Source organism: Microtus pennsylvanicus, chromosome 3 (assembly GCF_037038515.1).
Source record: "Microtus pennsylvanicus isolate mMicPen1 chromosome 3, mMicPen1.hap1, whole genome shotgun sequence".
NCBI classification, from domain to species: Eukaryota; Metazoa; Chordata; class Mammalia; order Rodentia; family Cricetidae; genus Microtus; species Microtus pennsylvanicus.
The window spans coordinates 138470068-138491752 of record NC_134581.1 but is presented as its reverse complement, the minus strand read 5'-3'; the positions used below and the strand labels follow the sequence as shown (position 1 = coordinate 138491752).

Below are 21685 nucleotides of genomic sequence, written 5' to 3'. Positions count from 1 at the left end.
AGTCTGATACTATGCTTTAAAAACAAGCGAACATTAGGACTGTTTTTAGTTTCTTTTTAAAAAAGCATCCCCTCCCTTTTTTTTTAATGGCAAGATCCTTTAAAAAATTTTTCAAGGAAGGATCTCACTCTGCAGAGGAACACTGATTTCCTATTCCTAAGGATTAAATGGATGTCTACCGTGCTCCTCCGAGAGCAAGCTGAAAAGGGCCGCTTCCCTAATGGTAGAATTACTATTGGCGAGGCCACTGCTCCATGCTATTTCCCTACTGGATGCAATTTTGCAAGTTCTGGACACCCTGAAGGCAAAGCTCCATCCTCAGCTGTTTATCCAGGAGCCCAGACAAGGTATTTGGAGCAGGCAGGGGTTATGTCATCCTTCCGGGCCTATGGAGTCTTCTGTTATCCATGGGACTCAGGGCAATGAAGACAAGTCCCAGGAACCCAGAGTTCATTTTAGAAGGATAAACACTCAAAGCAGCAATAGATTTTGTGCTTGGAGTGAGCAGCTGCCACAGATCATGTGACCAGTTCCACCAGTCTTGAATCAAATGGTCAGAGGCACCAGGTTTACCTGAAAGGCTGTAATTCTAAAACACACAAGAACCAAACTGCAACATGGGGAAGACCCACTTTCCTGGGTTATTCCCAACGCTAAGGAAAACAAATTCCACAGAACCAGGTGTGACATCCGTATTTGGTGAAGCTCCTTTTGGCACTGTGCCACCTGGTAAAAACACTCCTGAGATAGATTTAAATGAAAACTGCACCTCTAAGGAACCCCAACAAAGCTGTCTCACAGTGGCCTGAGCCCACATGAAACTTCTAGTTCTTTCCAGCCTCCACAAAAGGCAGTGGCTGCAGCTAACGTCTATAGAGCACACACCAAGTATTGTTTCTGCACTGTGTCTACTGTTGAAATCTGCCACAGCCAGCACCACCCTTCCACAGGCCAACAGAATGATTAGCCCACTTCACAGATGAAGAAGTTGAGGTGTGTAGAGATTATTTCTCGCTAATAAGGCAGGCAGGCTGTTTGGCTATGTGTTCTCAACCATAAAACGGACCACTCGAGTACTGGAATTTATTATATTCTTACAAGTGAATTTAACATTAAAGGCAAATTGAAGATTGCTTTAATATTTGCACTTATAAGCAACGGGTAAACAATGAACGATTATGACTGGGCAGTGTCACGGGGATACGGAAGATGAGAGGCAAGTCGAGGATCAAACAAGCTCTACATAGAGACATTTAGATGTAGGACAGGAAACACTGACATGCTACACCTGGGAGAATACAGACACAAAGCGCTAAGAGACCTGGAGACTCAGTGATACTACGAAACATGTCTGGAATATGATGTTTGGTATACAGTTTAGATGCCGAATGTCCCTCTGAGGGTCATTCTTGGTTCTCAACCTGTCTACATCTGGATTTAACTAAAATCCAAAAACAGAGGGCACACCTGTGAGGAATTTTACTTAATTTGAAGTAGGCAGATCCTCCCTCTTGAGGCGGGGAGACACACCTCTAATCTGGGCCATGCCTTCTGCTGGAAGTCTATATAAGGGCTTGAAAGAAGGGAGCTTTTGCTTTGTCTTCTTGTCCTCACCTTGCTAGCCAGTCCGTTTCTTCACAGGCATCAGAGCCTATTTCTTCGGGATTCCAGTGCATACTGAAGACCAGCTGAGACATCCAGTCTCGAGGACTGAGCAAGTACTGGCTTCTTGGACTTTCTGTTTACAGTTCAATCAGCCATTTCCGGATTAGCTGGACTGTAGCCTGTAAGTCATTCCAATAAATCCCCTTTATATATAGACTCATTCTCTAAGTGCTGTTACTCTAGAGAACCCTGACTAACACATCCCCCAAAGGCCTGTGCCCTGCAAGCTTCGTCCCTAGCCCATGCTGCTACTAGGAGGTGGGAGAACTTGTAGTAGGCAGGACTAGGGAAAGGAGATTAGGCCATTAGGGACATTCTCTAGGAGGTGACACTGGCCCCTTTCTACATCTCTTTGCTTCCTGGTTGCCTCCTCTACCATGAATGTCTGCCACAGGCTCAAAGAAATGAGGCCAAACACATGTAATCTCTGACACAGCAAGTTGACATGTGTGTGATGATATTCCTTCAAGTCAACTGTCTAGTTCACCCTGGTTTTCTGACTTTGGGTTTCCTTATTTAATAAGGCGAAATCAGAGCATGGAGGTCCAGACCTAATATTTTATTCTCTTCCTATGTCAAACAGCATTTATTGTCCAGCTGCAGTAACAAACACCCCCCCACCCCGCAAAAAAAAACAAAACAAAACAAACCACCAATAAATAATACTGAGCATTCTTGTTATGGATCCAGGCAAAATTGAAACGAAACTTTCCTAACAGCTAACAGAGAACACTTTAAGAGAACTAAGCGTGAAACCCACAATTGCCCGTTCCCATTACACCCTCAAGTCAAATCAATCAACTGTGACAATGGCAAGACCTAAACTATTAAAGCCAATTAAGGCAGTAGATGATTACACCTTTATATATAAAGGAACAATAATCCAGGAAAACAGAATTAAAATAGCCTGCTGGCAGCAGGTGTCTACCATTCTTTCAACAACGCTGACGAGATCTGGAATGATTACAGCATTAAGGATATTTTCAGAAAATCACAGGTAGGAGTGGTGGACAGGTGGCTCACATTCAAGACTCAAGTCTATTTAAAAAAATGATCTTACTAGCACTAGATTCTAGCTCCTTCTTTCTGGTTTCAGAGCTGCTTCCACAACCCATAAGGATTGCAGTGCAAGTCGCATACTGGCCCTGAGCTCTAGAGGTGTCCCGGCTACACGAGTTTGGTGACATACTGGAAGAGCTGCTCCGCAAACACTTCAGCGGAGAACTTCTCTGCCACCCTGGCTCTTCCAGCCAGGCCCATTGTAGCTCTCAAGGATGGCTTGTGGATGAACTGTTCCATTGCCTCTGAGAAGTGCACTGGGTCAGGCTCACACAGAAACCCTGTGACCTTGTGGACGACAGACTCCAAGGGCCCCCCTGAGTTGACGGCGATGACTGGGCACTGCATGTACATGGCCTCCAGAGGGACAATGCCAAAGTGCTCATTGCTCGGGGTGTAAAGCACACACAAACAGCCGTGGAGGAGCGAGATCTTCTGTCTGTCTGAGAAGGATGGCAGGAAGGTCACGTGGCGCTCAAGGTCTGACTGCTGGACTATTTTCTTTAACTCCTTATAGTGCTCCACGTTTTCCAGGACCCTATCATCGTAACCACCGCCCATGAACAGATGAACTCTCTCCCAGTCTTGAGAAGTCAACCGTCCACGAAGCTGGACTAGGGCGCTCAGCGCCAAAGGTAGATTCTTCTTCCTTTCAAATCGGTTGATAGAGAGGAACAGGAACTGTTTCCCCTTGGGGACTAGGTCATCTATCTTCTCAGGAACAGCCAAGTCAAAGCTGCCGATGTTCAGGGACGGGTAGAGGACATCAGGGTTTACATGAGACAGGGTCTTGAAGGTTTCCTTAAAGACGGAAGCTGTGTACTGGCTGTTGACCAAGATGCGATCTGCCATGCCTGTGGTGTATTCCTCGATCCAGTCAATGGGGGCCCTGTAGAACCGCTTCAGAGCAGAATTTCTCTTGGTAAGCAGTAGATCTGGGAAGTGACAGTAAAATAGGACCTTCTTACGCCGTCTGGCCAGTTTGAAGACAGGTATACAGGCAGACACCTAACCAAGGAAAAACCGACAGTGGGTAAGTGACTGGCCATGCCAACTGCCATAGCCCAGCTGCCTGGTATTACTGATTCATAGGATCTGGGCAAACATCTACATTACCCATGAAGATAACCACCTCAGGGTGCTTCGGTGCAACTCAGGATCATAATAAAGCAACCCCAGAGCAATTGTGGCTACTTGTACCTGTTGGTTTAGTTAGAGCACAAGGGCCGGTAGCGTCCACTGTAGAAAAGAACATGGGGTAATCTAGTATAGACACCTTTGGAAGACAAATTTGGAAATGGCTACTGACACTTACAATGAACTACTCTATAACCCACAACTTTCCCAGCATCCCTAAGGAGTTTCCTCAGAGGACATGCGTAAGAAGTGAGATTAGTGTGAGGCTATCCCATCTTGTGCAGTACGAGAATGCCATACCTAGTCTCTCTCCCCCCTCCCCCCCAACACCTGGTTGCAATGTTAGTGTTCCTAAGGAAGATGGAAACATTTATGGTACATTTGAATAAAGGGGACTTTCCAGCCACCGAAAGACAGATGTGGATCTTGAGTGTCAATAAGCATGGATGTCTCAAATTTCTGCAGTGTCCAACAGCTGGCAAACTGAATCCCAATTATGTACAAGTAAGATGTAGCCAGGACCAGACACATATATGCTACCGTAGCTACGTATCACTTCTGGAAGGAAGCAGAAGAAACTGCTGACAGTGGCTCTCTCAAGGAGGGAACAGGGAACTTTTACATTATACTTCCTATTTGAATTTTTACTCCTGAGTACGTTACTTCCCAATTAAAAAAAAAAAAAGAAAGAAGGGCTGGGGCCTTGGCTCCAGGTGGTAGAGTGGGGATCTAAGTTTGACTCCAACTGCCCACATAAACCCAGACTATGGCAGTGCATACCTGCCGAAAAGTCTAGCCAAATCTTTCAGTTTCTGGTTCAATGAGAGATCTTGGTTCAAACGTTCAGGTGGCGACTGATGGAGAAATATACCTGACCTTGACGGTTTCCATAAGCTGTACAGACATAAATATACCTGACATTGACGGTTTCCATAAGCTGTACAGACATAAATACACCTGACATTGACGGTTTCCATAAGCTGTACAGACATAAATATACCCACCAATCTTCGGCCAACCCCCAAACTGAAATGTAAAAAACACCTACGAAACAAGTCTGGTATGGCTATGGGGCAGATAGGGCTGAATGCTATTTACCAAAAACTTGGAACTTCAAATCAGCAAGGTGGCTTACATTGTAAACCCAGTATCTGGGAGGCAGAGGCAAGGAGGTGTCCAACTGGGAGGACAGTCTGGGACCACTTAGCAAAACATACAATTGGGACTTTTCTCCAAGACCAGTGGGGACAATAGTAAAGTTTTAATGGGGATATAATAGATTTAGCTTGACAAATCCTGGAGTGGGCGGGACGAGGAAGATTGGAGAGGGTGGGATGGATGGGACCAGGAAGCAGAAACAATAATAGGAATAACGGAAAGGAACAAATGGAGTTAGAGACACAAGGAGTGATAGAAAGTGACTTTTAATGCTCGTGTTCCTTGGAGGGAACCCCCCCCCCCCCGACCCAACTACTTTAGTCTCAGGACGAAGCATTTAAAATGCAGGCATGTGAGCCCTATCTCAATGCCCTTAACGAAAAGGGGTGCGGGTGGGATTCCTGAGATCTGCCACTTTGAAGGATCCATACTAAAACTGGAGACAGTCCTCTTCCTGGGGACTCACGCTGGGGACAGTTCCAAAAAACCCAGACCAGGGGTCCCGCCCCCCTCACCTGGTCGCACACGACCACGTCAAATTCCTCGCCAGAGAGAAACAGCACGTAAAGGGCCAGAAAGATCATGCGCACGTAGGCGCAGATGGCGGCGCCGCGGCCGCCCCAGCCCAGGCTGCGGGGCAGCCAGTCCCCGGCGCAGTGCACCGGGAGCTCGCGGGTCTCCAGGAAGCAGTGGTTCGGGTTGTAGTGCGCGGTCCATATCTTCACGTCACAGCCGTACTCCTGCAGCGCCAGCGCCGCGTCCAGCACTAGCCGCTCGGCACCGCCCACGCCCAGGTCCGGGTGCAGGAAGAGTACAGACGGAGGGTAGACCCGGGCCCGGGCTCGGCACAGGTTTTCGGCCATGGCCGGGCAGCCGCGCCTACTCCCTGCGCGCGAGCCCCGGCAATCTCCGCCCCTGGCCCCGCTAGCCACTGAAAGCCGACCGGGCCCTGGGACGCGTGCGTCGGTTTAGGCCACATCAGCGGCAAACTTGTGGGCGCTAAGAAAATGCCTGACTAAATCGCCCGCATGCTACAACTAAAGCGGCTCATTTGGTGATATTAGTCCCCATGAAAGGCTCTAAGATAAAATTAAAGACGTTAAAGGTTTGTCGTATTTCACTCGGTTCAGTTGTTCTCAGCGTAATTTATACAGGCGTATCCTAGGACAGCTCAGACGTCCTAGAGTCTGCGAGGACCCTGCCAGCCGGCTGGGGGCGGTGCCAGAGCCTGTCTCCGCCGGTGCTCCGAGTGCTTGGCAACTTCTCGACTTTCCTCTCCTGCGCTCCCCGTGCCCGCTTTTCTTTGGCATCAGCATGGTGCGCGGCTCCCCGCTTCTGGCTCTTCCTGGCCTTGGTCTCCCTCCTTGTCCCAGCTTCCCGGGTGGGGGCGGGCCGGGGATCTGAAGCGGGCCGGCGATGCTCACAGTCTGTCTGCTTCTTTCTGCAGCCGGGTCCGACACCCAGTGGCACCAACGTGGGCTCCTCGGGGCGCTCTCCCAGCAAAGCGGTGGCCGCACGGGCGGCGGGATCCACGGTCCGGCAGAGGTAAGGGCAGGAATTCGCACTGCGGGATGAAGTCCAGGATGGGAAGAAGATTCACAGGGCCCGGGTGAGCCCGAGCTGACGTGGCCATCCAGTAGTTAAAGGCCCTTTAGGAGGGAGGCTTCGTTTTCCTTTCCTTAATCAGTTGCACACACCACTTTAGTTATAGGGAAGTTGAGTTAGACTAGGGTTAGTAACAACTTTGGGAAAGGCGATGGCATAAGGCTGGTGTCTCTGGGGCTTTATTTTTCAGACTTTCACCGAGAGGTCCAGTACACACTCAGTTTAACAAAACTTGCTTTACACAACAGCCTGGCACCCTAGTTCCCCACCCCCAGCTGCTCGTGTGTCTTGGATCTAGTTTTAGTGTGTGTGTTGTGTGCTCATGTGTGTGTATGTGCATCGTGTCCCTGCCTGGTGCTCTCGGATGTCGGAAGAGCACATCAGATCAGCTGGAACTGCAGTTAGGAATGATTGTGAGCTACCTTGTGAGTGCTAGCGACTGATTTGGGGTCCTTTGCAGGAGTGGCAAGTACTCTGAGCCATTTCTCCAGCTTCAGTGTCTCCTTTTTGTTTGTTTGTTTGTTTTGTTTTTGATTCTTCGAGACAGGGTTTCTCTGTGTAGCTTTGGAGACTGTCTTGGAACTTTCTGTAGACCAGGCTGGCCTTCAATTTACAGAATTCCTCCTGTCTCTCTGCCTCCCTAGTGCTGGGATTAAAGGCATGCACCATCACCACCTGGCTCTTCCTTATTTTTTAAATGACCTTTCTATATGCTTATTTACAGAAATCCAGAAACTCAAGTCATTTCTTTCTTTCGTTTTTTAGTTTCTTCTTCTTTTCTGTCCAGTCATATGCCAGGCTTCACTGGAAGACGTTCTTATTACTTCTCTTCCTCCATTTCTGTCAATCCAGTTTAGCCCTCAGACTTTTTTTTTCTCCTTTTTTATTGAGCTATATATTTTTCTCTGCTTCCCTCCCTTCCTCCCCCCTTCCCTTCTGCTCTCTCCCATGGTCCCCATGCTCCCAATTTACTCAGGAGATCTTGTCTTTTTCTACATCCCATGTAGATTAGATCCATGTATGTCTCTCTTAGGGTCCTCTTTGTTTTCTAGGTTCTCTGGGGTTGTGGATTGTAGGCTGGCTTTCTTTGCTTTATGTCTAAAAGCCATTTATGAGTGAGTACATATAATAATTGTCTTCCTGGGTCTGGGTTACCTCACTCAATATGATGTTTTCTAGATCGATCCATTTGCCTGCATATTTGAAGATGTCATTGTTTTTTTTTTCTGCTGTGTAGTACTCCATTGTGTAAATGTACCACCTTTTCCTTATTCATTCTTTAGTCAAGGAACATTTAGGTTGTTTCCAGGTTTTGGCTATGACAAACAAAGCTGCTATGAACATAGTTGAGCACATGTCCTTGTGGCATTATTGAGCATCCTTTGTATATATACCCAAAAATAGTATTGCTGGATCTTGAGGAAGGTTGTTTCCTAATTTTCTGAGAAATCGCCACACTGATATCCAAAGGGGCTGTACCAGCTTTCACTCCCACCAGCAATGCGGGAGTGTTGTTTTCTTTACCCCACATCCTCTCCAGCATAAGTTGTCATCAGTGTTTTTGGTCTTGGCCATTCTTACTGGTGTAAGATGGACTCTCAGAGCTGTTTTGATTTGCATTTCCACCACTGTCCATCCCCCAGCCTGCTGTTTGTCTTCCACTTAGATTCTCTGCAAGTTTCTGGTGGCTGCATGTTAAAAAAAGGGAGCCTGTGGAGGAATCCTGGGGCTCTCCCTCCTCCTGTGATCCAGCAATTCTGAACTTATTACCATTTTCTGAGCTCCATATCCTCATTCGGTCTGCCCTCTTCTCAACTATTTATTTATTTCTTTGTTTCTTTTTAGACTCACGTAGCCCAGGCTTAAACTCATAACCACCCTGCCTTCATTTCCCGGGTGCTAGTGTTGTAGTTTTGTTAATAGTAGGAAACTTTATGCTCTCATGTTCATTCCTCCGCTTCAATAATGAATCTGGCCATGTCCTTTTTCCCAGTTCCTGTCTTAAGTAATGCCATAATAAATGTTAATTGAAGGAATCCGTCAACCCTGTTACTGTGTTTTTGGAACACCTAGAAAGGCCTTTTTCTAGAGAGGAGTAGACCATGAAAACTCGAAGGGAACTTTAAAACTATCATTCAGAAGGTGGAGAAGAAGGCTTGGGGATATGGAGGGTCAGTAGTGGAGAGCTTGCCTAGCACTTGTAAGGCCATGGGCTTGGTCTCTAGCACCACACACAAAGCACAACACAAACCATCCATGAAAGAAGAGACGAGGGACCTTTCTTGTTGACTACTGTAGGAAAATCTAAGTCTATGCAGTGAATTTAGACTGGGTGGTTTAAACATGCGTGCCACAGATTGCAGCTCTAGACGGGAGTTCTCCTAGAACTCAGAGTGATAAGGTGGTCCTGGGTGACTGCGAATGTTGCATCACTAAGATTCTTAAAGGAAGTGTATTGAGTGACGGTGTACCTGTACGGCCCTGGCTCCTGTGTTGTTGCTAGCTGGGGTTTCAGAGACTCTTTGTGCTAGGCTTGTAGGTGTGGATTGATCCTTGGGAATTGTTTTTTGTTTAAGAAGAATTAATAGGGAAGTTTGGCTATCTGAGAACTTCGTTTATTTAATTATTTTTTATTTTATATTTTGGTTTTTCAAGACAGGTTTCCTCAGTTGCTATGGAACCAGTCCTGGAACTCGCTCAGTAGAGCAGGCTGGCCTCCAACTCACAGAGATCCACCTACTTCTACCTCCCGAGTGCTGGGATTAAAGGTGTGCACCACCACCGCCCGGCCCATCTGAGAACTTTTAAAGAACCAAAAGGCACTTATTTATCAAATTGTCAAAGAATGATAAATAAAAATGAGGCAATCAGTGCGTAGGTGACGTGACAGATGCAACTTTTACGGATATGGCTATGAATGGAGTCTTTAATTTACTATTGCACAGCTGGTGAATGAAGTAACAGTAGTAATAACAACGCCTCAGAGAAGAAATGTGTAGAATTTAAGTTTCAGCTGGGCTTGGAGTTCTTGATCCGCATAATACAATGGAAAAGGAAGCTGCTACAAGGAGGGAAAGGAGTGATGATGCTTTAGAGTGTTCATGCAGAAGTAATGGAAATTCCAGATATTAAGATATTGAGAACTCACAGAAATCTCTGTGAGTTCGAGGCCAGCCTGGTCTACAAGAGCTAGTTCCAGGACAGAAACCCTGTCTCAAACCCCACCCTCCCCACCCCCCAAAACAATCTGGTACTGACCGTCTTCAGAATTCTTGTCATGAGCACAACTGAAGCCAGCCTGGAACCAAGGCTCTGTTCTCCCACCCACATGGCAGGATGAGTTCCCTTGGCTATAGCCATGACATTCAGAATGTCATGCCAAGACCATGCTGGGGTGAGGTAGCCTTTTGGACTGATCAAGAATCAGCAGCCCCCTCCCAGGAATGGGGTTTTAAGGGGGGAATATTGGGATTTGGTGGGGTGGTGCATTCTTTCTTTCCCCACACTGAACACTTTCGGCATAACGATAAATGGCTGAAAAGGATTTCTTTTGGAATCTCTTCTTGCCACCTGCTGCCCAGGCCCTTGCTTTGCCGCTCTAGCACAGGGCTGGACAATACCCCCTGCCCCCAGGAGGGTAATTGCTAGGAGAGTCTGGGCCTGTCCCTGGTCCTAAGTGTCCATCTCATTGCTTTGCTCTGTCTACCGTGATGACTCTATGCACCAGCTCCATCCTTTTGCATAGGAAAATTTCTAATTATGTATTTTCTGCTTTTCATACCCTGCCCCTTTCCGAGACCTATGGTCAGTATATAAAATAGCTCATGTACATTTCAAAGTAATCATTCATTGTGTGCATTCTCCATTCTGGGGACCTTGACATAAAGTTTATTGATTTTTCTTAATTTTTGCAGCAAACACAGTTATTTTAAGCCATTTTTAAAGTAGTCATTTCAAAATGGAATTATAGAATAAGGGCATTTATAGATGGGGTTTATTACTTAGTTTCACAGACATTCCTATGAAGACCAACAGGCACACTGTCCTTTGAGAAGGCTAGATGGTGTAGGCAGCAGACGGGCTCTGGGACCCGAACTGGGTTCACATGCCAGCTTAGCCATGCTGAGCTAGTTGTTCTTGCTTGTAGATGGCAAAGGCAGTTCCTGTGCACATTGGCACATGACAGGTGCTGGTTCTCAGTCCATAGAACATAAGACGACTGGCAAAGGTAGGGTTTGAGTTTGTTCTAGTAAAGAAGGCTTTTTTTTTTTTTTACAGGTTGTTGCTGTATACTGTAAGCATATGTTATTAAAAGGCTACTAATGGTATTTTTATCCCTTTCAGAAAAAATGCCAGCTGTGGGACGCGGAGTGCAGGCCGCACCACCTCTGCAGGGACTGGAGGGATGTGGAGATTCTACACAGAAGACTCCCCAGGGCTCAAAGTGTAAGTTGTCCTGGTGACTGAGTGTTAGAGCTGTCCCTGACACGGTACACTGCAGCTGTGGCTGTGCCAGCTGGGCTGGGTCTGGCTTGTCTGTCCATCTACTGATTAGACAGATTAGGACTGAATGACACCTTTCTGGGAGTGATGGAGAGAACAGAGGGCCTCCTGTGGCTGTGTCAGGGTAAAGGATGGCTGCAGAGACTGGAGGGGAGCTGCTTAATCAGAGGGAATCTCTCTTCATTAGGTGCTGCCCCACACTGAGCAGTGGAGGAGCCATTTGAATGGGAATTGGGTGGTTTTTCAAAGTTTCCCTGAGGGAGAGGCTGATTTTATTAAAGCCTAATGGAAATTTCCCATTACTTTGTATTACCCAAAGTTGCTTGGCTTCCTTGTCAGGGTGACTGCATCACTTTCCCAGCTTAGGCTTGGGAGAACTCAGGGGCCGATGAGAAGTGACTGTCCAGGCAACTTCTGTCCTGTGTTCACCTCTTAGGCCAGGGTGTCTAGTACTAGGGTGCCCTTCCCTGCTGTTTCCTGTAACAGCAGCAGATCTCCTTTGTGTAGCGCCTGCTGTTTTGAGGAAAACTTCGTGTCTTTTGTGTCTGATGTGACCAGCAGCCCTGAGGTAGGAGCTGCGCCGTTTTGCAGATGTGGAATCTCAGGCAGTGAGGTAGGTACTCGACACAATTGACAGGGGGCAGAACAGGCCTGACTGTTGAGGCCCATGCTTTCTCCTGCTGCCTGTCTGGTAAAAAGAGACAAAAGTGCAGTTGGTTTAATCAGTTTGGCTTAGATTATAGATTTACTTTATGAAGATTTTTGGTTTAATTCATTTATTGAATTTTTTTCCTTATACCGTTTTTTTTAATTCTTTTTTTTTCCCCTTTCTTTCTGGGGCAAGGTCTTACTGGGTACTAGGCTAAACTGAAACCACCGTCTTTCTGCCTCAGCCTCCTGAGCACTGAGATTACAGATGTGTGTGACCACACCGAGCTGGTCCTGTCCCTCCTCAACCCGCAAGTGTATTGGTGACTTGTGAATGTGTATTTAGGGAGCAATTCTCTGGCTGGTGGCATTCTGACAGCCTTTGATGATTGTTAGAGGTGATTTTCTTTCCTCGTGGCCCTGGAACTCATTTTAAATCTCTCAAAAAGGTGGGAAGCCCTTGTTTGGGCAAGTCTGACTCACACCTGCCCTGCGAGTCCTTTGGGGGTGCTGCTTAGGTTTTCTCAGGAACTGGTAGAAATTGTCCCTTCAAGTTTCATAAGTAGTTTCCCAGTAACATTAGAGAAATATACTTTGATGAAAGAACGCACTCGAGAATTCCTACCTATAAATCTACTGTCAGCCAATATCTTTGAGCTTGTTTTGGCTCATTCTGGGGGTTTAGTAAGGTTTTTCAGGTTGATAATAGGGTTTCCTGAGATCCCACTATAAGTCTGCTTCTGTGTCTGCAACCCTTAAGATGGGTATCATAGTAACCGTCTTGCAGATGGGAGACAGACTTAAAGATAAGGAATGGGCCACAGGCAAGCTTGTGAGGGATAGGCATCCAGGCTCTGGCCCTTGAGGGCTGGATCCTTAGCTCTGTGCGCTGGCTGTTAGCAGTGGTGCCTGCCAGTAATGGAGGAAGTTCAAGCATAGTATAGTGGTGCTTCCTTCATATCCTCTTAAACTTGCTTATTCTTCAATTGTGCAAACTTCAGACTGATGGAGCAGAGACCTTGATCTCTGTGTGCATTGTTTGTTATCCAATCTGGTACTGCTGCTACCTCACCCTGGGTCCTGACAATGCTTTGATGACTAAAGATGCCTTTTCTGAAATCTCTGCTCTCTACTCCCTAGTTGTATCTGGGAGGTGAAGTGAGAATTCTTCAAACGTGGTGTGGGCAATACTCACAGTTGTGGACAGTCAGAGGCCCTCCCAGTAAGAAACATGTAAGCCAGTTCTCTGTAGGAAAAAGCATTTGATTGAAAGGTGGGCAGATGGGGGAAATCTATTCCTTTTTTTCATGGAGCCCATGAATATAAGTCAGCAGCGTACACTGCACAGAATGTGGTACGAAGATTAGAAATTTGCTGGGTGTGGTGGCGCACACCTTTAATTCCAGCTCTAGGGAGGCAGAGGTGGGTGGATCTCTGAGTTCAAGGCCAGCCTGGTCTCAGTGTGAGTCCTGGGACAACCAGGTCTACAGAGAAAGACCTTGTCTTAACACAACAGGCAAAAGGAGCCTAAAGGGTGCAGTCAGCGAGGCCAAGTTCAGGCCTCTCGCTTCTAGTCTGTGTTTGGAAAAGAATCCATATGAGCCTCGGGTTTCCTTAATGTAAAATGGATTAATATGGTCTCATTTTTGGCATGTGTTTGTGCAGGCTGAATGGGATCATAGATTTAAAAGCATTTTGTAAATTATATAATGGGTTAATTCATCTGTGTGTCTCATACTATAGTTAGATAGAAAAGGTTGTTACTTAATTTATGCTAATTTGAGAAGTTTTGTAAATGAATCATTTGTATGTAAAAGTTTGGAAATTTTTTTTAAATTGTAGAACCTATTAATAATAAGTACACAAAATTAGAGAATCTGAGAGGTGACCTCCAGGGCATCAGATGGGTTTGTTTGTGTATAATTTGCTGTTTCCACAGGAGAGGAGGCTGCACCTCCTTCAAAGGAGTGCACACAGATTTGCAGCAGTAACAATTTTGGGAATTCCTGTGTACAGCATAAACAATGTCCCCACCTTGTCCTCAGGCCATCTTATATTAAGCACACCTTGTTCCTGAAGTATGCCTTCTCTTCTCATTCTAGTGGCCCTGTTCCAGTGTTGGTGATGAGTCTTCTGTTCATCGCTTCTGTATTTATGTTGCACATTTGGGGCAAGTACACGCGCTCATAGATTTGGCTATATCCATCTGTCATCTGAAGAAGAAGAAAAAAAAACCCAACATATCTTGGACCAAAAGTGTAGTGATTTTGTGTTCACGTGTATTATTTTACAGAGAACTTAATAAGAATTGACTTTGAGAAATGTTTTTTTCTATGTCTAATAAACTTTGGAATTGATTTCTATGGAGCTTGGTTGCTGGTGCTTCACTGCAAGACCCTCAGTCTCTGCCTTCAGGTTTGCTAGTGAGAAGGTAGACAGCCTTTCTTAGAGAGCTCATTCTGTGTGGGGTTGACAGTTCCCATACAGCCATGGAGTCATTCAAATCCAAGATGCTCTAATTGGCCTTGGCATGTTTTCCCCAAGGTATTTCTGTCCTGGTGATTGTCATTTTGGGTACTTGGTTTTCAAGAAGTATGCCTTGGACTCCATCAGGCAGATCTGTGTGAGGAGGCAGCTGGTGCTGAGGGTAAGAGTCAAAGAAATCAGAAACCAAAAATCTTGGCTGAGATATCTGCTCATTCTGTTCTTTTGTTTTGTTTTTACTTTTTTGAGATGGGGTCTTGCTATGTAGCCCAGACTGTCTTGAAACTTGCCATCCTCCTGTCTCCACCCCTTGAGCAGGAGAACAGGCATGCCCCCCCCCCCCCCCCCCCCCCCGCCTGGCGCCTTCAGTCCTTTGTGTCTGAAGTTTAGATAATTGTTTGCTTTTTTCTTCTCTGAGAGTCCATCAGGGATTTCCATCCATAGATCTTCCTTCTTTCCTTCTTTCTTTTTTTTTTTTTGGTTTGGTTTTTTGAGACAGGGTTTCTCTGTGTAGTCTTGGCTGTTCTGGAACTCACTCTGTAGACCAGACTGGTCTCGACCTCACATAGATCCCTTTGCTTTTGCCTCCCAGGTGCTGGGATTAAAGGTGTGCACCACCACCCAGCACTCACAGATTTCACTTCTAAACCTGCTTTGAAAGAATTTGAGGAATTGGATTTATTGAAAATTAAAGACTTTACACTAAGTCTGAATAATTCTGCCCAAAAGTAAGTTTTGAGTCCACGCCACCTGTGCTGCCCCACTTGGCATGAGCGAGAATCGCCCAGCCATGCTCTGGAGCCAGAGGGGAGAGAGGAGGAAGCTGCTGACTGTCCGTTGCTATTGCAGTATTGAAGAGATGTATAGGTTACAGAACACCCGGGACTGGCCAGATGGCCCAGGTGGGGAAAGGTGCCTGCTGCCCAACTGGGACCCACATAGTGGAAGGAGAGAACTGGTCCCTACAAGTTGTTCTTTAACCTCCACGTGTGCCATATTTATTTTATAAATAAAATAAAAATATACATTAAGAAACATTAAAAAAAAACCCACAAAATCTTGAGGCCAGAGGAATGATAGCAGTTAAGAGTGTACTTCTCCTGCAGAGGACCCGTTTCTGTTCCTAGCACTCATGTAGGTGGCTCACACCTTCTTGCAACTCCAGCTCCAGCGCCCCAGTGCCCTCTGCTGGCCTCCAAATGCACTGCTGCCATGGACACATACACACATAATTAAAAAGTAAAAATACAGTCTTTGGCCTGGCACAATGGCTCAGTGGTTAGGAGCACTTGCTGCTCTTGCAGAGGTCCTGGGTTCGAATCTCAGCTTCCACATAAGGTGGCTCACCGCTGCCTGTAACTCTGGGTCACATTTTAGAAAAGTATAAATGTGTCCCTTTGAATTACTTACGTAGTGTATTGTACAAACTGATGGATTTCATCCTGCTGTTTCTACGAATGCCGTGTTGTTCCGCCTCTCTGTTGGCTGCCCCCTTTCTCTTTCCAAATAGTGTCGCCTCTTATGTTACAAGCACTCGGGCCCTGAGCCTTGCACATGCTACACAGCATATTTCTTTATAGGATTTCTTTAAAAGAAATTGCATTTATTTGTGTGTGTGTGTTAGGGGAGGTTATTGTATGATGTGGCATACACGTGGAGATCAAAAGATAACTTGCCAGTGTTGGTTCCTTCTACCACGTGGGTTCTGGGGATGGAACTCAGGTCATCAGGCTTGGCCGCAAGCTCCCTTACCCTGGAGCCATCTCATAGCTCCATGGAAGATTCCTTAGGGAGACATATCAGGGAGTTTGCATTTTTAATCTTTTTAAGATTTAAGATTTTAAATCTTAGCAAGAAACATTTTACTTGGGGGAAAAATGGACAGAAAAACTGGCTTTCTTGGATTCTGTGAATTTCTTAATTCATTAAATAGGTATTTTTATTTTTGAAGCACTGAAAAGAAAGTCCGATTCATTTGGGAAAAAAGGCAATAATATCAACAGTAGAATTCTACTTCCTAACCCTGCACTGCCATAGAGGAACCAAATATAGCTAAAAGTTAGGACTTTAATTTGGAAAAGAAATTTGTCAGTGTGTGTGTGTGTCTGTCTGTCTCTGGGGCAGATAGATGTTCTCTACTTCATTGTCCTGTCTAGCCTGGTCCACAGTGGTACCCAAAAGCTGCTGCGTTTTCTGAACCAGTGAGCTAGAAGGTGCTTGCTCTCGCTGGCAGGATGGGGAATGCTTCAGTTGGCAGAAGGAAAGGAAGGGATCTTGGGAGTTGGACGTAAAGATGTGCAGCATTTATTCCGTAGCTTCCTTGGCTCTGTGGTGCAATGTTAATACCGTTGCCGAGAAACACAGTGTTCAAGCTGTTCTTTTCTTTTTTATCAAAAGAATTATTTTTTTTGGTGGCAAAACACACATAATATAAAATTTATCATCCTAACCACTTTCAACTTATTATTTAGTGGTATTCAGTATATTTGTATGTATGGTAGGATGCTCACCCCATCCACCTCCCAAATGGATCACTTTGCAAAACTGCTCTCTCCCAGCAGCTAACGGCATCACTGTCTTCACGCTGTGACTGTTCTTCCTACAGGTAGAATCCTACAGCATTTGTTGTGTTTGTGGCCTTATTTTGATTGGCATAAGGTCTTCCACATGCTACACTGTTTTTCAGAATTCCCTTCTTTCTAGGCAGAAAGATATTTGTGTATCACATTTCTTTAAAAATATATTGTTATTTTCTCTCTCTCTCTCTCTCTCTCTCTCTCTCTCTCTCTCTCTCTCTGTGTGTGTGTGTGTGTGTGTGTGTGTGTGTGTGTGTGTGTATTTTAGATCATGGCTCCCTCTGTAGCCAGGCTAGCCTGGAACTCTTGACCCTTCTGTCTCCCAAATGCTGGTATTGCAGGCATGTGCCACCATGCCTGGGTTTTATTTTAGCACTTCTGAAATCCTAACACATTAGATCTTTGAGTTAAGATGACATTGGCTCAGAGAAGCTTCCAGGACCCTTGACATGGGCTGTAATTCTAACTGCTTTTGGTGGCAGCAGCGCCAGCAAAATGAACTGCTGTCACTGACTCAGGCTAAGCCTTCTAAGTCCTTGAAGAAGCCATGTTAGGGACAATGTCAAAATCAGGTGGGAGTTTTAGTTGAGGTTCTAGTATTAATGATCATGGTTATGTGCCCAGGAGGCTAAAACACTTAAGCCCCGAGCCACCTCTGGAGCCTAGAAACATGGATTTTATCAGTCACCAGGTAGAAGGGGCCTCTGTGACCAGCACCCATAAGAGACCCTGGGACCCAAGGGCCTAGCCAACTTCTTGAGCTAAAACACGACTCATGTTATCACATCTGCCGGTACTGGAGAAAAAAGCATGCTGGGTCCTACCTAGGAGAGGTAGCCTCTAGGAGACCCGAGCAGGATCTGCCTTCAACCTGGGTCTACCTGGCTCTTCTCAGATGATGTTCATGTGTCCTTTTGTTGTAATGAGCCTTAATCTACACTCTGTCCCTTGAATTATTCCAATTTTAAAAAAAGTAAATAAATGAATCACTGAACAAGTAGGTGGTCCGGGAGGCTCCTAAAACGCTTAGGATGCATCAGGCACTGTTTGCATCATTTGGGTCAGATATGCTAGCCACATGATCTCAAGGGGTTTATCTCCTGACCCTGTTCTTAATGCCCCTCAGCCCAGTTGCTTTCCCCCAGCCCTGCCCCCCCTTCTCCTTCACCAGGCCCGGCCCTCCCCCCAGCCCTGTCCACCACATTTTTCAGTATTACTGGTTTTAATTTCCTTTACCATCCCCTTTACAAAAACTTCTCTCCTGATTTAATTACTACTTCTTTTAATTCGCTTTCCTTCTCTCGGTTGTCGTTAAACTCCTAAAGCTGTTTTCTTAAGAACGCCGCGGTCCGCCTTTTGCTTAGAGATTAATTGTGGTCATTTTGCCTTTGAACACAGGTGCTTTCTTTCTGTATCTCCCCAATTATCTTTGGAAGGAAAGAGAGTGGCCATCCTTCTTCCCAGACCTTCTCTGAGGACAAACACTGTTGAGAGAGAGGGAGCCAAGCTCCCACCTCCCACTGACTATAATGTCAGCTTCTAGGCAGAGCTGGGAAACCCAGGCCTCTCAGGGCTGCTCAGGCCAGGAGCGGCCTAGGACAGCAGCCATGAGAGACAAGGCTCTGCTGGGATAGTGTGGGTGGTGAGAAAACAGGGCTGGCTCAGCCTCGTGGCCTGCCCACCCAAGGTCCCCAGGAGCACAGACTGTGGCTCAAAGGAACAAGACACTGGCTGGAAGTTCCCTTTTCCGGAATGGTCCTCTTAGGAAACTGGATTGGTTTGTAACACAAACAAATGTCTGGTCACCCCAGCTATAGGGCATCAAAGACAGGTCAAAGAGACAGTTTCGCCTAAATCCAGCCTGCTGAGCCGATGGATTTCTTGTGTAATGTGAGAGTCTGAGCCATTATTTTTGTTTATTTGTTTTGTTTTGTTTTTCAAGACAGGATTTCTCTGTAGCTTTGGGGCCTGTCCTGGAACTAGCTGTTGTAGACCAGGCTGGCCCAGAATTTACAGAGATTCGTCTGCCTCTGCCTCTCGAGTGCTGGGATTAAAGGCGTGCACCCCCACCACCGCCTGGCAAGAGTATGAGTCACTCTTGAAGTCCACCCAAGCATGGACAGTGGCCCCCAAAGTCGCCTTTACTAGAGTGTCCCCTTCAGTCAGCCTTCCACCTCCCATAGCCTCACTCCCGTGACCACATACATGCAGCTGGGGCAGGAGAAAGGGGGTGGCTTGAATCTGTGAGTCTGTGGACCCCTCCTGTTCTATGAGGGTCCCATGAGTTTAATCATAGTTGCTCTGAGTTCTAGAAGGCTACAGCAGTATCACAAAAAGGCCAGAGTTTTACAACAGGTTCCAACCCCTTCCTCCTGCTCTCTATACTGAAGCCCCTGCACCTTTAAGAGACCCCTGGGCCCTGCTTTTTATCCGGTTATATTGTCTTTTTCACAGCCCCTTGGAAACTGGGGACAAAATTCCAGGCTGGTTCCCTTTCAGATCTAATTACCGCGTCCCAGCCTCTGCATAGGTACCTCATCCTGAGAAGCAGAAAACACAGGTTCTGAGCCTTGCTCTGGGCCTCAGAGACCCATTCCGCAGTTCCCAGTTCCCGTTTGTGGATAATTGGTATAATTAAATAGAGGGCTATTATGTTGACTTTTGTGAGCGTCTAGCCACCTGTAGTGTGTTTAGCACAGTTCCCGCCACAGGGTCGGCCTTCAGTGATGATATCAGTAACAAGCATTTGGTCCTATTTTAGTCTGAATCCCTGCCTCACATGACCAAAACTCAAGTCCTTTAGCGCAACCTTCCCTCTCCACCTCACCTCTTTAGCAAACCCTCTCTCCAGCCTCTGGATTGCACCCCATGGCAGGAAGCTCCTGCCCTGGACAACCCTTGTCTTTTTGGGTCACTCTGTAGATCGTGGCAGTGTGGGTGGCAGTTCAGTTTGCACAAGTGTTGGGTCAAACTGCTTTCCAGGGGCAGGAGGCAGGTGACAGGCAGCTCTTCCCTGTGCAGCCATGGTCACTTAGGGAACGGTGTAGCCGTTTGGAGATAATTGGGTGGGAAGCTTTGTGATGTGCAGGTCAGAGCTCCGGACTCCAGCTTCCCCAGGCCCTGGGTTGTGGGGTCTCGCACAGCTGACAGTGTACAGACTCTGAAGGGGTGAGGCTAATCCAGGCACATTTTACAGATGGCCCCAAAGACACCAGCGGGGCCTCTGGAGACTCCCTTTTCTCAGGCTCTTGAGGAGCAGAAATCTCACCTTCTAGCCCTGCTTATTCATGCTCAGTAATACCAGAATAAAGCGACTAGAGTTCCCCGGGGGTTCTGTCCCTGTCACTCGGCCATAGACTGCATTTATGAGGAGGCCTGGGGTGGTTAATAAAGTGTTCGATTTGTCTAATAAAACCCTCCCAGGCCCTGCTGGTATGAGTGGCTTCCTGTCACATGCTCAGGCTATGCTGGGCATCCCTACTGGGATTATTTCATCTTGGTTGAAAGGAAACTGTGTTTGAGGTTGAAAGCAGGTTTTCTGATGTGAATGTCCCTGGGTACCTGGGTGTGAGGGGTTCGAGCCTGCTGCTGGAGTGACCCAAACAGTCCTGGGCTAATTTAAAGAGGCAAATACAAAGAAACTGTGCCCTCATGGTGACTAACCAGACAGGGCGTGTGCAGTAATGAGTTCTCTTCATCCTGCATGTGTGTTTAGATGCAGATGCTGACTTCCTTACTTCACTTAGCCATGAATAGATTTTATTTTATGGTAATGCTAGATTTCATTTTTAAAAATGATTAGATACTTTTTATGCCCACAAGTGTTTTGTCTACAAGCGTGTCTGTGTGCCACGGGCATGTGGTGTCCATGGAGGCCAGATCCCCCGGAATTAGATCCCCCAGGGACTGTGACACCGAAGGCCAGCAGTGTCGAAGCACGCTGTAACCATGCTGTGACCGTAAAACACAGGGCCATTGCTTGTCCTTGTGATGAGTGCTGTCCTGTTGCTTCGGTTCTGTGCTCCACTGAAGGGATGCAGGGTGGGGAAAGGGGGAGGGGTTGGGGAGGGGAGAGAAGAGGATAATAAGGGGAAGGAGAATGTGCGAGTCCTCATGCTCGTGTGTGTGTGTGTGTGTGTGTGTGTTTGCGCGCGTGCACGTGTGCGCGCGAGTGTGTTGCGATGCTTATCCTGATGACTAAATAGTACATGGATGCCACCATTTTTTGTCCCTTCTTGGTTTGGGGATCATCCTAGGGGCTTCAAGGTTGAATGCCTTCATGTCATAGATGCTAATCTCCATACAGGGACAGGTGCCCAAGGTCACCTGTTTGTATGTCACACAGTTGGGGTCCCCTTGTGTAGGTGACTCAGGGACAACCTGTGCCAAGTGCACACAGGTGCAGTAGGATTCGCTCCCTGAAGCTGATGGAAACCCAGGCTGTGCCTGCCCCAGACATGGCTGCGTCAAGGCCGAGGCTAGTCAGGTCACCTGCTGTGTGATGTGGGGGACACATGGGGACTGGTGCATTGTGCAAGTCTCACTTGGATTCTCTCTTAGCAGCTGAGTCTCAGGGGTCCCTCTTCTCTTCAGCAGCGGTTTCATGAGGCAAGTGCAGCACTGAGTGGTGACTGCAGGGGTGATCGTAGGCTGGGTACTGGGCCTGTGGGGGAGGCAGCTTCCATTTCTTTTTGGCCTAGGACTATATTGCTCTTTGGACATCTCCCCCTCCGCTTTCTCATTCTCTCCCCTGGCCTGGGCAGTGACCATGGTCCATAGAGAAGCTTAATCTCCAGAGGGCATTCAGTGGTGTTGACATCTGAGTTGATGCTGTCTTGTCTTCCAGCTCT

At 46.8% G+C, this 21685-nt stretch overlaps 2 protein-coding genes across 2 annotated transcripts; one reads left to right on the top strand and one right to left on the bottom strand.

The window, feature by feature from the left end:
- Positions 1-1069: 1069 nt before the first annotated feature.
- On the bottom strand, positions 1070-5940 carry Alg2 (ALG2 alpha-1,3/1,6-mannosyltransferase). Its single transcript, XM_075967253.1, has 2 exons — positions 5535-5940; positions 1070-3732 (listed from the first exon to the last, which is right to left on the bottom strand). The coding sequence occupies exons 1-2, from the start codon at positions 5880-5882 to the stop codon at positions 2833-2835; spliced, it is 1248 nt and encodes a 415-aa protein (XP_075823368.1). The 5' UTR covers positions 5883-5940; the 3' UTR covers positions 1070-2832.
- Positions 5941-6215: 275 nt separating this feature from the next.
- Positions 6216-14142, top strand: Sec61b (SEC61 translocon subunit beta). Its single transcript, XM_075967252.1, has 4 exons — positions 6216-6336; positions 6467-6564; positions 10969-11070; positions 13878-14142. The coding sequence occupies exons 1-4, from the start codon at positions 6334-6336 to the stop codon at positions 13963-13965; spliced, it is 291 nt and encodes a 96-aa protein (XP_075823367.1). The 5' UTR covers positions 6216-6333; the 3' UTR covers positions 13966-14142.
- Positions 14143-21685: the final 7543 nt, after the last annotated feature.

Bases quoted from the DNA above. Each gene is read 5' to 3' on its own strand.
- Sec61b (XM_075967252.1), top strand. The intron at 6,565-10,968 runs GTAAGGGCAGGA...TATCCCTTTCAG, and splicing joins GGATCCACGGTCCGGCAGAG to AAAAAATGCCAGCTGTGGGA. The intron at 11,071-13,877 runs GTAAGTTGTCCT...TTCTCATTCTAG, and splicing joins GACTCCCCAGGGCTCAAAGT to TGGCCCTGTTCCAGTGTTGG.
- Alg2 (XM_075967253.1), bottom strand. From the start codon at position 5,882: ATGGCCGAAAACCTGTGCCGAGCCCGGGCCCGGGTCTACCCTCCGTCT. The intron at 3,733-5,534 runs GTGAGGGGGGCG...TTCCTTGGTTAG, and splicing joins ACGTGGTCGTGTGCGACCAG to GTGTCTGCCTGTATACCTGT.